We start from the raw sequence: 13,424 nt of genomic DNA, 5'->3' as shown, positions 1-13,424 counted from the left end.
CGTAAACTAAAATAAGGTTCGCAATTGTATGGTTTGTGGTTAGTTCCGGTCATCTCCGTATACTACTCACCCACGTGGAGTTAAAGATGGCTAGTATTAAAGAAAGCGATGGAGAAACAATCACTTTCAAGTCCCTAGTGAGTGCACAGTAGCTATAAGAGTCCTCTACAGACCTACCTATCATGTACCTTCACTCAGGGCCTGACTGATGTCCTGTGTGAGGCCTGTTTGGCTCTCAACTGGAAGATCCCCACTGACATACAAAGGGAAGCACTGCCCTTGGCCTTTCAAGGTAAGCTAGTTAGATTAGTTCCTTACTACATAAAGCAAATACATGCAGGACGTGACATCATTGGACTTGCTGAAACTGGATCCGGCAAAACTGGTTCGTTTGCCCTTCCCATTCTGCAGTCACTCCTGGAAAGCCCGTCAAGACTCTATGCTCTCGTGCTCACACCCACCAGGTACAGACAGCTGTAATCTGTTCCTGTGACCACCCTTTACCCACAGAGAGCTGGCATTCCAGATAGGAGAGCAGTTTGAGGCTTTGGGGGCTGGTATCGGAGTCAAGGTTAGCGTGATAGTGGGCGGAGTCGACATGGTCACACAATCTCTTAATCTCGCCAAGAAACCGCACATTATCATCGGTAAGTCTATTGACTGATTATTATATCAAACGCTATAACCACACCCCCTCACAGCGACCCCTGGTCGTCTGGTGGATCATCTGGAGAACACAAAAGGTTTCAACCTTCGTTCTCTGAGGTTCCTGGTGATGGACGAGGCAGACAGAATACTCAACATGGACTTTGAAACAGAGGTGACTTGAATATTGATAGCGTGCTTACACAATTCATACAATGTAGCTAAACTATATATTGCTGGGCTTGTAAGATCATATGTAAGATCATATGCTAATTTTTAAGTTAAGATATTCCAATGTATCAGAAAATTTCTCTCTAAACACAATAACTCTCCTGCTCAGGTAGACAAGTTACTCAAAGTTATCCCCAGAGAGCGAACCACTTATCTATACTCCGCCACCATGACTAAGAAAGTGGCTAAATTGCAGAGGGCTTCCCTACACAACCCAGTCAAATTGGAGGTCTCCACTAAGTACCAAACAGTTGCCAAGCTAAAGCAATACTACCTCTTCATACCATGCAAATACAAGGTACAGTTCTTGTAGTCTACATTTTGCTAGAGGAGCGAAAAAAATCACTGCCGTATATAAACTTTAAGTGCTAGACTGTACATATTATGTTTCTGCAATTTGTATGAGTTTGATTTGCCATTGTGCAATTGTTTCTATTCCGAGCAGTTTTGGTCTTGTTGTCATTTAGCGTAGTAGAATGGCCGGCAGCTCATAATTGAACTTTGTACCCTTCTTGTTGCAGGATTGCTACCTAGTGAGTCTGCTTAATGAGCTAGCTGGTAACTCATTCATGGTCTTCTGTGGCACCTGTAACAACACTCAGAGGTAACTACCAAATCATCTGCTCTCTCTTTATTGCCTCCACTGTATGTACACGTAGGACGGCCTTGCTGTTACGTAACCTTGGTCTCCACGCTATTCCCCTCCACGGAAAGATGCCTCAAGCCAAACGTCTCGGAGCTCTCAACAAGTTCAAAGACAAATCTCAGTCTATTTTAGTGGCTACAGATGTTGCTAGCAGAGGCCTGGACATACCTCACGTTGACGTGGTGATTAACTTTGATATCCCCACTCACTCCAAGGACTACATACATCGGGTTGGCAGGACAGCCCGTGCTGGAAGGTCAGGCAGAGCCGTCACCTTTGTCACTCAGTGAGTCCTGTTGACCATATAATTGGAATTTTTGTTACATTCGTAAACCTTGGAGCAAGTGTAAAACCAAAGGCTATAGTAGTGATATGCTATGTAGTGTTGTGTACCCAGGTGTGTCTGTCTGTGCTCTTCTCTGAACCTCCTTAATGAACATGTGGAGCTGTTTGCTATGTACTAATTATTATTGCTGTGTTGTGTTGACCCCAGGTATGATGTCGAGTTGTACCAACGAATAGAGACACTGATCGACCAGAAGCTGTCGCTCTACCCCACAGTAGAGGAGGAGGTCCTGGCTATGATGGAGAGGGTAGCTGAAGCACAGAGACATGCAAAGATGGTGGGTCACTGGGTGCATTTATAACAATCCTAGTACATGTATATAATTATGCTGTAAAATTTATATTAGGCTGCTTTTATACTGCACGAATGCTTACATCAACTAAGAGAGTCAAACATGCACTATTTGTGATGCTTTACAGCTCAGCTTACGTACAGCACAACTTATTCACCTCTTTTATGCCTTTTTTTGTTTTTTCAGGAGCTGCAAGAATCTTCACTGGAGAAAAAGCGAAAGGGTTTAGAGGCAGAGGAAAAGAAGAAACCCTACGCCAAACGTCGGAAGGTGGACACTGAGAACATTTAGAGTAGCTATATATGTTTTCTTGTTTCTGTATGTGCACAACTACTTAAGCTGTTTCATAATAATTATGTTCATCAGATTCTCAGATAAGCTCATTGATGATTTGTGTGCAATCATTGTCCGATATGCTTGCCAAGTTTGTCGTTGTGCTGGTATTAGTATAACATAATCACAGGATAATAGTGAAGCAAAATAATGGATGATTGATCACATGAAAGGTACCAATTAAACACAGACAATGGATAAACTAAGGAACTAGCTAGGAGAGTTTGCTGCTCCGCTTGGCCTGCCATGCATGGTACTGATCGAGTGCCAGTCTCACAGTGTCCCTCAGGTGAGCCACCACACGATGCTCGTCACCATGGCCTAGGGCCGTCAACAACTCACTAAACTTCCCCTCCTCGTAGTCACACAGACACTTGAACATACGATGAACCTGCAGGAAACAAACTAACAAGAGTGTATTCAACGAACGGTGTACCTAATACATACATACATGTACATGACTGTTAGAGGGTAACTGATACATTTCTGAGAATAAATTTGGGCCACTATTATTGTACAGAGGTGGCTCTTGTTGAGGGGTTGTTTCGTACACAAACGGTTTATTTAGGACCTTGGGTGCCTGGCCTTCTTCAGGGGTGGCTATTTAGAGGGGACACAAAGCTGCCTTTGTACACACCTTATCTTCCAGTTGTGGAGTTCGCACTGGGAAGCAGCTCCAGAAGTGTCTCAGCAGTTCACTGACAGCTGTCGTGTGTCTGAACATCATCTCTTGCTGCTCCTGGGAGAGGGAGCTCTGACCACACCCACCAGATGTTGTCATCAGACTGCCCCCAGGCATCATGTGACCAACGGCTGATTGGGAGGGGGGAAAGTCAATCGATTGAGCGTCCCATTGCGAGAGTTCACCGAGGAGTCCGTACATACTAGTTGCTGTAGTAACCTGGTCCCTCGTCAGCTGTGATGGGCGGAGCTTCAGCGAAACCACCTCCTGTCCACCTGTTTCCATCTCCACATCTCCTGAGAGTGGTGTGTTGTGTGGTGTGGAGGTGTGGAGGGCCTTGAGGACCATTGTGCTGTGTAGATTGCATCGTTGCATCATGGCTGATTGACTGGATGGTCCGGGGGCACTATCAGCATACACACTGTAGCCCTGTGCATGTGTGTGTGTGTGGGAGGGGGGGAGGTCAGAGTTGAGAATGGAAGGGGGAGATAACAAACCTCTTCACCGAGCTGATGTCGTGCAGTCTCTGTAGTGTTCAGTTTCACACCGCTGCCACCACCAGACTCTACCAACTCTACCAGAGAGAGATGGATACAAAGTTTATCAGCCACCAGACAATAATAGCTTACTCTGTTGCTCTTGTGTGAGGCAGTCTGAGAAGAAGCTCCGCCCACTTGTGCCTGCCTCTTTGTGGAAGAACTGAGACTGGAAGAACTGTTTCCAGAACTCCTCTTCACTCATCTTGTCCGGCACAAGCACAGCATGTTTGGCTCTCACTGTGGAGACACAGGACAGTGGTTTACAATTATGCATAGCAAAAATTATACAGCTGGAAAGTAGCACAAGTTGCACAGGTACCTATCAATCTGTCGGGGCTATGACCAAGGGTAGGGGGTAGGACTCTAAAACTGACCATAAAATCAAGGCTGAAATTTCCAGAAATTGACAATATGCACTCTGTAAACACATCATCTCTTTGTGAGACATTAATTAAATTTGGGATTAGATGCATGCTCTAGACTTACCTGTTGGGTAGGTTTTGAAGATGGCATGTTGTACATCAGGCGTTAGATTGAACCTTAGGGCATTGCAACCATCAGACACAGCATGGACATCAGCCTTGGGGCAGTGGACATGACACAGTACACTGATGCTAGATCATACGATATAGCTTATATCTACGATGTTATTCAGGTTAGAGTACACTTTCGATGACATAATTGTACGAGTACAGGCAATAAACTTACGAGGAATGCAGACGGTAGACCAGACTCCTGCTGCTCTGAGGCTCCGCCCACTGTCTGATTCAGACGATTGGCCCAGAACTCGTCAGCAGTAATCAGACCACCAATTACCAGGTCCTTACTGAACAGGGGGGGGGGGGGGGGTATATAGGGGAGAGGTTAAAATTAATCACTTTATTTCAGTCGTATCAGTACTGTTTTCCAGGCTAGAGAGTAGAAGAGTGGCTTCAGAAATAGGCTTAATAGTGAAGGGTGGACGTACAATTGTGGGTTTAGAGCTCAAAGAGGGCTACTAGACAGTAAGTGTTAGATGTGCATTGAAACTCCACAGTGGATCTAAGAATATTATTGATTGTCGTACAAGATCATATATTCCTCCAGATTTAGGCTCACTATAGTTGATGCAGCTCTGGTTGTGTTGAGAAGAGGTTGGCTTTCTGAGCTAGCTCTGGACTGGGCTCATTAGATACCTTCGCCAGTAGCTGCTGAATGTACACCTTAGCCTGTAAAGAAGGTACAGTAAACAAATAATAATTATTGAAATTATCACAGTAAAAGACCTTGTCTCTGTCCTCCATTGCAGAGCTTCCGATGAAGTGAAAGTTGACTTGTGAGCCATTGGAGCGCAGGATTAGCTGAAGTTGAACTTTGGAACTTTTTTCCGGACTAATCCGCTGAGATTTGATCTGATTATAGGGATAGCTGACCTGAGCTGCTTGGAAAATATCCCCCTGACACCAGGCTACTCTGAGGGATGTGATCAGCAGCACACCATTTTGTTTCTTGTGTCTAACTCCTTGAAACTCAGCTAGGGGTTTTTCTTCAGCCATATGTGCTTCTAAATAATGCACATTTATTGAGAGTTTAAAGGTCATGGACATGCGCATTTTGATCTTTCTTTCTCTGTACATGTGTATACAGTCAGCACTGTACTGTGCAATCTAAACCAATCCTCTGTTTACAGTGGGACAACCGAAGAAGAATATCTGGTGAAGAGTGACCTACACAAGTCTATTTAGGAAAAATGGGTCGAAGACCTGCCAGATGTTACAGGTACTGCAAAAACAAGCCCTATCCCAAGTCAAGGTTCTGTAGGGGTGTACCCGGTAAGTATTACCCTTAAGATCTCAGTTGTAGTATTGTAGTATCACACACACTCTTTTCACAGACCCCAAGATCAGGATCTACGATCTTGGATCCAAGAAGATACCGGTCGACAACTTTCCGCTGTGTGTCCATCTTGTGTCGGATGAGCATGAGCAGTTGTCAGGGGAAGCGTTGGAAGCAGCTCGTATCTGTGCCAACAAGTACATGGTAAAGTTTTGCGGGAAGGACCAGTTCCACTTGAGGATCAGAGTACATCCATTCCATGTCCTACGAATCAACAAAATGTTGTCGTGTGCCGGTGCTGATAGGTAAACTTATATCCTCAATAGGTGTGGCTTCAATCTATTTGTTGTGGGCATGATGTCACACATTTCAATCAATAGGGAGGCAAAGTGTTATAACTTCAAGATTGCTGATGGTGTATTTAATAAACTAGAGTTTTATACCTCATCATGATAGTTGCTCTTATGCAGACTTCAGACCGGAATGCGTGGTGCGTTTGGTAAACCTCAAGGCACTGTGGCTCGAATTAAGATTGGTCAGATTATTCTCTCTGTGAGGACAAAAGACGCTCACAAAGCCTCAGCTATCGAGGCCTTTAGGAGGGCAAAGTTCAAGTTCCCTGGGAGACAGAAGGTAAGCTATGCAGAATGTAATTGTGTCGTATTTATTGTTGTTTGGTTCAGATCTTTGTGTCTAAGAAATGGGGATTCACCAAGTGGAACCGTGATGAGTACCAGGAGATGCGTCAAGATGGCCGATTGATTCCTGATGGAGTGGTCGTGCAGTACAAGCCAGCTAAAGGCCCACTCATAAACTGGATGAAGAGACAATAGTCTATGATTCTTTTATAATTATGTCCTATGTCTCAGAAATTGTCAATTTTGCAGCAATTTGTGATGAAATGTGGATATCATAATAATGATATGGTCAGGTGCTAGTGACAAAATTAATACTAATTGGACAAATTAAAGAGTCCGTTTTATATCGGGTCTGATGGGCAATCAACAGAGGAACTCTAACTAAAGGTAAATTTGTCTTTGTTCAGAAAGGGTTTGCCATCGCAGTTGGGTTGTGAAATGAAGTCATGCATGGGGGTTTGTTTGTAGTCTCATGAATCAGCCGCCGTTCCTTTGGAAACCCAAAGGGGAAAAAGTTCCAAAGGAACGGCGGCTGATTCATGAGACTAGGGGGTTTGATGAACTAGCTAGCTAGATCTACCAACATATATTTCTAGCTTGCAGCTAAAAGGAATGGTCGAGTGGCATAATATATATATGTTCGTGTTCAGAATTTTGGGTATGTACCTATAAGAAGTTCTCAGAAACATAATTACGATAAAACTATTTTATCATAACAGGTCTGCCCCACCTCTCTATATACGAAGAGACTGCCCCCCTCATGGGTAAACCAAATACACAATTATAAGAGTTCACCAAATCAGAGGCACAAATTGAAAGACTTCCAGTTGATCAGAGTGCCACAAAAAGCAGTGAGTTTGCAACTAGATTATTGCATGCCAAGTGAAGTCTCGCAATAACAATGTGAAATCATAAAATCGCGATCCTGATTAATGTATCTAATGCCAGAGGAGGTCCGACATGGCACGGATCACTACAAGTGATAGTACATTGTGGCCTGGACGTTATCACATGACAATGCACTGAATTTGTAGTGATTCGTGCACACATGTCAGATCTTCTCCGATCTAATACTGCCTCAACTTTATTCCCTAAACGTGTGGTTGCCAGTGACTGCACTGTTCCTGTAGCAACAGTCTTTGGCGTCTTCATACTGTATATTTACGAGCTTCAAACATATAATTATGCAAAGTGTACGAGTGTTGCTGGCTTCTATTGCAAAGACCTGTACCGGACATAAGCTCCTCTTCTATAATGACTGTGCATGTGGGTTCATTGTCAACAATTGCAAACAACAAATTAAAATTAGAACACAAAGCAAACTTAAAATTAGAACACAAAGCAAACTATATACCTCTTCTAACTCTCTATAATACTTGAGCGAAGCAAAACATGGCGAGAGGCATTAGTACAGCACAGTTTGCATCACTCGTTAGTAAGCGTCAATCACCCAGATTTTGAATGATTGAGCGCATACGTTACAGTGAATACCATGCAGGCCTTCTTTTCTCATAATAGGTGAGGCTAGGCTCTCTCCCACTCCACACTTTTTGGTGCTTCCTCCAATTGTATAGCACATTGCAAATGTATATATGTTCTTGACATAAAATTATATGGCTACAAAACTAAAACACTGTATAGTACAGTGAAAGTATACAGTCCCTATTCAAAAATGTATGCTTTAAAAGCATATTACTACAATTCTCTATACTACAAGAGTCTATAATTATAGCTGCAAATCTAATTATACACAGCACACTATATTAGGATGAGGTCAAGTCCGTAAAGCAGTCCAGATATTTTTCTTGAAAGTCTCTTAGCACCAACCCACGTGCCTCTTGGTGTATTCGCAAAGGTTGTCGATATCATTAACGTCCATAATGCAGGGAGCTTGATTAGTTGTGCAGGTATCGCAGTTGGTATTTGCAGCAACGCAGCGTCCCTTGCCATAAATGTAAGAGCAATCACACGATTTGTATTCGTCAGGAGCGTTAAAAACATGTCCAGTTTCATGAGCGAAAAGCCTGTCAATCTGATCGGGACCCCAACCGTCATTGCTGTACTGCATGTATATAGGTCCGCCACCTGATATGGCATAAGCAAAATGGCCTTGCTTGTACTTAGAGATGAAAGCAAGGAAAGCACCATCAGCGTTTTCGTAGTCTTTAACTTTTTGTGCTGCTTGGTCCTTTCCAGCTTTACCAGTTGAGAAACCATAAAATTTGAGTACAGGATCAGCAAACACGTTGTGGCAACCATCAAAGCTAGGGCAAGAGGTTGAATCTTCAGCACTGATTTGTACCAGCCTATCATACAGCACAAATGACAAAGTCTCCCCGTGAACCGTGGCCGCGTCTGACCAGAATCTAAGCCCTCTTAAGCATTCACTGTAAACCTTATTTGCCTCAGTATTGCTTATTGCTAATAAGCTACCAGGACCAGAAACAGTATAAACCATAACGGCAATCTTCCCAGACATGGTTTGGCGGTATGGTGAATCTGCCCGAAAAATGTCGTCTGAATCTTCTCGTTTAAGGACCATTGGAGCTGTTTTTTCTGTCCACTTTTGAACTGGTGGTTGTGGTTTCAGATCATCTTCTCGTGCCATCCAGTAGGCATGAGCATAGCGAAAAGTTTCCGCTGATGCTGAGCTCGAAATATGAGCTGAAGCTTGACTGAAGCTATTCTGCTTGGCTACATGAGAGGGGACTTTTGCAACTAAGAGGTTGCGACCAAGTTGGAGTAGAATGTGGCCTCCAGCAGCTTTCACTTCAGCAGTTGCCTCGTCAATGTTCTCAGTGTGAAGCAACATCTCCTCCATGGCAGAACTTCTTTAGAACGGAGCAATAATTATAGATTGATCAATTTTGAAATTTGGCAGAAATTTACCCTTTTGAGTCTTGTTTGTGGGATGGCTTTAAAATATCTCCAATTGGCTCAGCATCATCACCAGCTTTCAGGTCTTGCAATACCTCATCAATTTCACTAATCATGAAACAAAGCAAAGAGCATCATTATGGTATCATGCAGATGCTGTAATCTCAGAGCATAACTCACTTGAGCACAGTTTCCAGTTTAGCCTCTTCGTCAATCAGACCAGCTAGTGATGTGGAAATCATACAGCAAACCACAAGTAGCAGCAACTTCATTTTGTTCTGTTGGCTTTTCTTGTCCTTTGTTGTTGAAGATGTCTTGAAATCTCTGAGAGTGAAGAAAGCTCCAAAGAGCGTGCTTTTATATTAAGCTAGGCACAAGTAAAGGCAGGCGCACAGTTGACATAATTATATTAAGCGCACTTAGTATGTGGCTAGGTCGGAATTCCAACCTGACTAATCAGATCAAGGATTAGTGACACAATTAAAGGAAATAAAGAATGACAATAAGTGTATATGCGGGACGCATTTATAGCTAAGGGCTAGTCAGCCTAAATATTAGTCAGTTAATTAAGGAGCTATACCGTATAACCTGGTTAATAAGTGCACTTGGTAAGCACATCAACTAATAGGCGCATACTGGTTAGCAGACCATGCAAGAGCCTTGATAGAAGGTGCATGGTTTTCTGCCCAACAACTGGTCTCCACACTTCTTTATAGATGTACATCTGAATAATAGGCGCATAGAGGCGCATGTGCTTACTAACCAGTCAGTACAAGTTGTGTTTATGACACTAACATAATGACAATTAACATTCCATTGTGCAATCCACCTTCATTCATACTTAGGTGTTCAATTCATGAGACTAATATCAGAGCTGATTAATATCAGAGCTTTGACCTTTTTTGACCTTGAGTCACGCACACTTAATAGACTGCAATCCATTATGCACATCATGATCTATATAGTTGTAGTTGGTCATGTATATGCATGACTATTGCGTAAAAGATCGGGCTTTAATTTCAACGTATACACTTGCTCAATAGAATGTCAAATGGCTATAAATTTTCCACCAACAAATTATTGAATGTTCCATATAATAAAATACTTATTTCTCCAATTAACGTGTTCCTATATACCGTTTTACAAATAGATGTGGAGTTTATTAATTATACAAAATTATACTGTTGAACTCATGAATGTTCTACTTAGTTCTCCCAACGTGGGGTTTACTATAATTATACAGTATAGTGTTGCTCAACCTTCGCATGCATGAAAATTGCACTCCTATTTCACTGCATTTTGTCTGAATGTGACCATGCATAAGTATTTAAAGTTTCCTGCGTATCAAAAATCACATTAGTCATTAGCAAGGCAATTTACCATGGAAACACATATTTTTTTAATTGGAGGTCAATGGAGGATAGGGGCACTTGAGCAAAGTGTCTCTAATGCACTAAGCGGGCACATACCACAGCTCACCTATATACACTGACTAATTGATTGCAGCCCATCATGCATTCAATGCCATGCATATTTAGTTGGCCATGCATGACTATATATTGTGTAAAGGAAGCCGGTCTTATTGCATTTCGCTTCTGCAGTAGAATGTCAATTGGATGGTACTCATGATGTTCTACCAACAAATTGTAGCACATAATTTTCTAGAATGTTCACTCCAACGTGCTCCTAGTTATTGACTGGTTGACTAGTAATTATGGCTTATAAACAACCAATGCCGAGGGCGTAGCCTGAGGCTGAGGTTGTTTATCCTCCCACACTGTACCAATTGATGATATTCATGGTCCATGTGGTTTAATAGCGGCCTCTGATGTGAAACGAGCCTTTCCTCCCCTTCGTACTGTACTGTACCCCCAGTCCCTAATGATATTCATAGCACTGATATTCATAGTTATCGTGGTTGTTGTGGTTAATAGGCTCCACCCACACTGTGGGACCGGCTTTTGATGTGAGCGCTCCTCTTCTTTTGCTTCGTCTTGTAACTGTACTGTATTGCCCCCTCCAGTCCCTAATGAGATTCACAGCTATCCCATAATGATATTCATGGTTTTTGTGGTTAGTGGGCTCCACCCACACTGTGGGAACGGCCTTTGATGTGAGCGCGCCTCTACTTTTGCTTCGTCTTGTAACTGTACTGTACACTGTCCCCCGTCCATAATGAGATTCACAGCTACCTCATAATGATATTCATAGTTGTTGTGGTTAGTGGGCTCCACCCATACTGTGGGAACGGTCTTTGATGTGAGCGCGCCTTTTCCTTTGCTTCGTCTTATAAATGTACTGTACTGTACTGTACACTGCCCCCCAGTCCCTAATGAGATTCATAGCATCCTTATAATGATATTCATAGTTGTTGTAGTTAATATGCTCCACCCACACTGTGGGAGCGGCCTTTGATGTGGGCAAGCCTATTAAACCTTTCCCGTTTTGCGTTTTTGCTTACACACACATTTATTTATATAAATGTGTGTGTGTGTGTGTGTGTGTGTGTTGACAATTGCTATTTCTTTCATACACACTGACATATAGACGTGAGTGACGACGAGGACACAGAAAACGTAGAAGGAGAAGAAGAAGACGAGCTGGTTGATGGTATGGCTCCAACTCCAAAACGAAGGAAGCTGGCAGGGGAGGATGCATCACGAAAAGCTAAGTCTACTGGGAAATATCCTGAGTTTAAGGGTGTAGTTGGTGCTGCAGATAAAGTTGACCTCTCTAACACTGCGTTCATAGACTTTGTGAAACTGTTGTGGCCAGATAGCTTGTGTGAGCACGTAGAAACTGGATTATTAGCGCTTACTCGATTATAAGCGTATCTTTATTTTAAGCGCATGCTCAACTGCAGGTTTTTTATACTCGAATTGAAGCGCTTTTCCAATTATGCGAAGGTTATTAGTGTAATTTTATCAGCTAATTAATTTTTGTTTATCTATGAGCTAGTTAACTTGTACAGTGCATGATAGCTATATAGCTGGTGATATCCATCTGTAAGGACTCTCTGGGCATGCTGTTACCTTGTCTGATCATGCTGAGAGAATGTGAGACATAGATGAGATCCTTTTATTCCAAGTTCCTGGTCAATATGAATGTTTTTATAATATGAATTTAAATGATGTAAATGAATTGTAAAATGAACTGTAACATAATAGTATGATATAGATCCAGTTAGGGTTGCCTGCTTGCTCACTTTCTAGCCAGCTTGCGAGTCAGCCCTCGGCCTCATCATAGATTGAAAAGGAAGGGGATTGGAAACGAAAATTTTTGCGTGAAACACTCCGCGTTATAGGGCGTGGCTAAAACTACAAAGGGATTATTTTATAGTCAGCATGCTCATTACCTGTCTTGGCTGCCATACAATGTGCTGTACATAGAAATGGTGAAATTGATCACTTTTAATGTTGAATATTCTAAAAAGTAAAGAGAATATAGCTCTAAAAGGTCGACTAAGCAACGCAACCACTATCACTAAACAAATACATGCTATAAAAGAAGGAATAGCCCTTACTATGAAGTCGTGAGAGGTCAAGGCCCGTGGTGTGTCTAAAAGTATACTAAAGCAGTTTGAAGGACTATACTGCAAACGTTTATGAACAGTAAAGCTTATCCATGGCATGAAACCATTCTATATAGCACTTAGATACATAATAACCAAGTCAAGCAATGTCTTTTGCTGTTTAGGCTTCGCAGCAGGGAAAGAGAAAAGTTGACATGGAGTAATTCAAGCTATACTCAACAAAAACTAAAAACAGAGTAAAGACAGCGGACTTAGATAAGTTAGAGCTTGTCAGTGGTGTAAACTTACTTCTCTAGAGTAACCTCCCAGCCTCTGAGTGATCGCTAGTGGATAGGAGAGCTAGAAACAGTTGAAATACAACCAGAGTACGGTCAAAACAAAAATAATCGCGATCGCGAAATCATAACGCGGAGTGTTTCAACCATTTACACAGGGAGGCCTGGTCGTTTCCAATCCCCTTCCTTTTCAATCTATGGCCTCATCACAGAGACATCTGGTTGCTGGGTGGGGCTAAAAATGACTGCATTATAGGCGTGTTTACTTAGTGGTGGCGGCTTAACCTCGAATGTGGCAGAGGCTGTTTGTTTGGTGGCGGAGGCTGTTTGTTTGGTGGCGGCACAGATTACTCCTAGTCCTGCATGTCGTACCTCCTCTGGTGGGGTGGCATAGAGAGTAGAGACTCTATCTACGGTGAAGGCGGCAGCTTAGCCTCGAATATGTTAATGTGGATGTGAATAAGATAATGTTGGACCACTTGACCTTTAATTTAAAGATGCTAAGTTTAATATTACTTTCTCCAGACACAACTCATCTTTTGTGTGTCCTACTGTGTCCCTTTATCGGTCAAA

At 42.5% G+C, this 13,424-nt stretch overlaps 4 protein-coding genes across 6 annotated transcripts; 2 read left to right on the top strand and 2 right to left on the bottom strand.

The window, feature by feature from the left end:
• The first annotated feature begins 11 nt into the window (after positions 1-11).
• Positions 12-2,591, top strand: LOC135351242 (probable ATP-dependent RNA helicase DDX47). The gene is made up of 10 exons (XM_064550205.1): positions 12-137; positions 199-292; positions 341-464; positions 511-647; positions 702-820; positions 986-1,174; positions 1,398-1,480; positions 1,536-1,808; positions 2,016-2,145; positions 2,347-2,591. Exons 1-10 carry the CDS (start codon positions 87-89, stop codon positions 2,449-2,451), a joined length of 1,305 nt encoding a protein of 434 aa, XP_064406275.1. The 5' UTR covers positions 12-86; the 3' UTR covers positions 2,452-2,591.
• Position 2,592: 1 nt separating this feature from the next.
• Positions 2,593-5,330, bottom strand: LOC135351240 (general transcription factor IIH subunit 1-like). 3 transcript variants are annotated; one of them, XM_064550202.1, is made up of 8 exons: positions 4,980-5,330; positions 4,813-4,922; positions 4,423-4,540; positions 4,201-4,294; positions 3,805-3,951; positions 3,673-3,749; positions 3,131-3,604; positions 2,593-2,898 (listed from the first exon to the last, which is right to left on the bottom strand). In XM_064550202.1, exons 1-8 carry the CDS (start codon positions 5,328-5,330, stop codon positions 2,824-2,826), a joined length of 1,446 nt encoding a protein of 481 aa, XP_064406272.1. In that variant the 3' UTR covers positions 2,593-2,823. The 3 variants fall into 3 exon arrangements, with proteins under 3 accessions (XP_064406272.1, XP_064406271.1, XP_064406273.1); XM_064550201.1 differs by having other exon boundaries at positions 2,593-2,884; XM_064550203.1 differs by lacking the exon at positions 4,980-5,330 and having other exon boundaries at positions 2,593-2,884; positions 4,781-4,922.
• A 51-nt stretch (positions 5,331-5,381) lies between these two features.
• LOC135351248 (large ribosomal subunit protein uL16-like) lies at positions 5,382-6,451 on the top strand. Its single transcript, XM_064550212.1, has 4 exons — positions 5,382-5,525; positions 5,588-5,834; positions 6,000-6,162; positions 6,213-6,451. The coding sequence occupies exons 1-4, from the start codon at positions 5,444-5,446 to the stop codon at positions 6,360-6,362; spliced, it is 642 nt and encodes a 213-aa protein (XP_064406282.1). The 5' UTR covers positions 5,382-5,443; the 3' UTR covers positions 6,363-6,451.
• A 1,272-nt stretch (positions 6,452-7,723) lies between these two features.
• Positions 7,724-9,471, bottom strand: LOC135351246 (uncharacterized). The gene is made up of 3 exons (XM_064550209.1): positions 9,225-9,471; positions 9,057-9,152; positions 7,724-8,998 (listed from the first exon to the last, which is right to left on the bottom strand). Exons 1-3 carry the CDS (start codon positions 9,314-9,316, stop codon positions 7,984-7,986), a joined length of 1,203 nt encoding a protein of 400 aa, XP_064406279.1. The 5' UTR covers positions 9,317-9,471; the 3' UTR covers positions 7,724-7,983.
• Between the last annotated feature and the right edge of the window lie 3,953 nt (positions 9,472-13,424).

This window comes from Halichondria panicea, chromosome 17 (assembly GCF_963675165.1).
Source record: "Halichondria panicea chromosome 17, odHalPani1.1, whole genome shotgun sequence".
Classification (NCBI taxonomy): domain Eukaryota; kingdom Metazoa; phylum Porifera; class Demospongiae; order Suberitida; family Halichondriidae; genus Halichondria; species Halichondria panicea.
The sequence above is the reverse complement of the archived record's forward strand: the minus strand, read 5'-3'. Positions and strand labels throughout refer to the sequence as shown.

Bases quoted from the DNA above. Each gene is read 5' to 3' on its own strand.
- LOC135351242 (XM_064550205.1), top strand. From the start codon at position 87: ATGGCTAGTATTAAAGAAAGCGATGGAGAAACAATCACTTTCAAGTCC. The intron at 465-510 runs GTACAGACAGCT...CTTTACCCACAG, and splicing joins CTCGTGCTCACACCCACCAG to AGAGCTGGCATTCCAGATAG. The intron at 1,175-1,397 runs GTACAGTTCTTG...TTCTTGTTGCAG, and splicing joins TCATACCATGCAAATACAAG to GATTGCTACCTAGTGAGTCT.
- LOC135351240 (XM_064550201.1), bottom strand. From the start codon at position 5,330: ATGTACAGAGAAAGAAAGATCAAAATGCGCATGTCCATGACCTTTAAA. The intron at 4,295-4,422 runs GTAAGTTTATTG...CACTGCCCCAAG, and splicing joins GTCTACCGTCTGCATTCCTC to GCTGATGTCCATGCTGTGTC. The intron at 2,885-3,130 runs GTGTGTACAAAG...TGTTTCCTGCAG, and splicing joins CTCCACAACTGGAAGATAAG to GTTCATCGTATGTTCAAGTG.
- LOC135351248 (XM_064550212.1), top strand. From the start codon at position 5,444: ATGGGTCGAAGACCTGCCAGATGTTACAGGTACTGCAAAAACAAGCCC. The intron at 5,835-5,999 runs GTAAACTTATAT...GCTCTTATGCAG, and splicing joins TCGTGTGCCGGTGCTGATAG to ACTTCAGACCGGAATGCGTG. The intron at 6,163-6,212 runs GTAAGCTATGCA...TGTTTGGTTCAG, and splicing joins AGTTCCCTGGGAGACAGAAG to ATCTTTGTGTCTAAGAAATG.
- LOC135351246 (XM_064550209.1), bottom strand. From the start codon at position 9,316: ATGAAGTTGCTGCTACTTGTGGTTTGCTGTATGATTTCCACATCACTA. The intron at 9,153-9,224 runs GTGAGTTATGCT...TTTCATGATTAG, and splicing joins AAACTGGAAACTGTGCTCAA to TGAAATTGATGAGGTATTGC. The intron at 8,999-9,056 runs GTAAATTTCTGC...TCCGTTCTAAAG, and splicing joins CACAAACAAGACTCAAAAGG to AAGTTCTGCCATGGAGGAGA.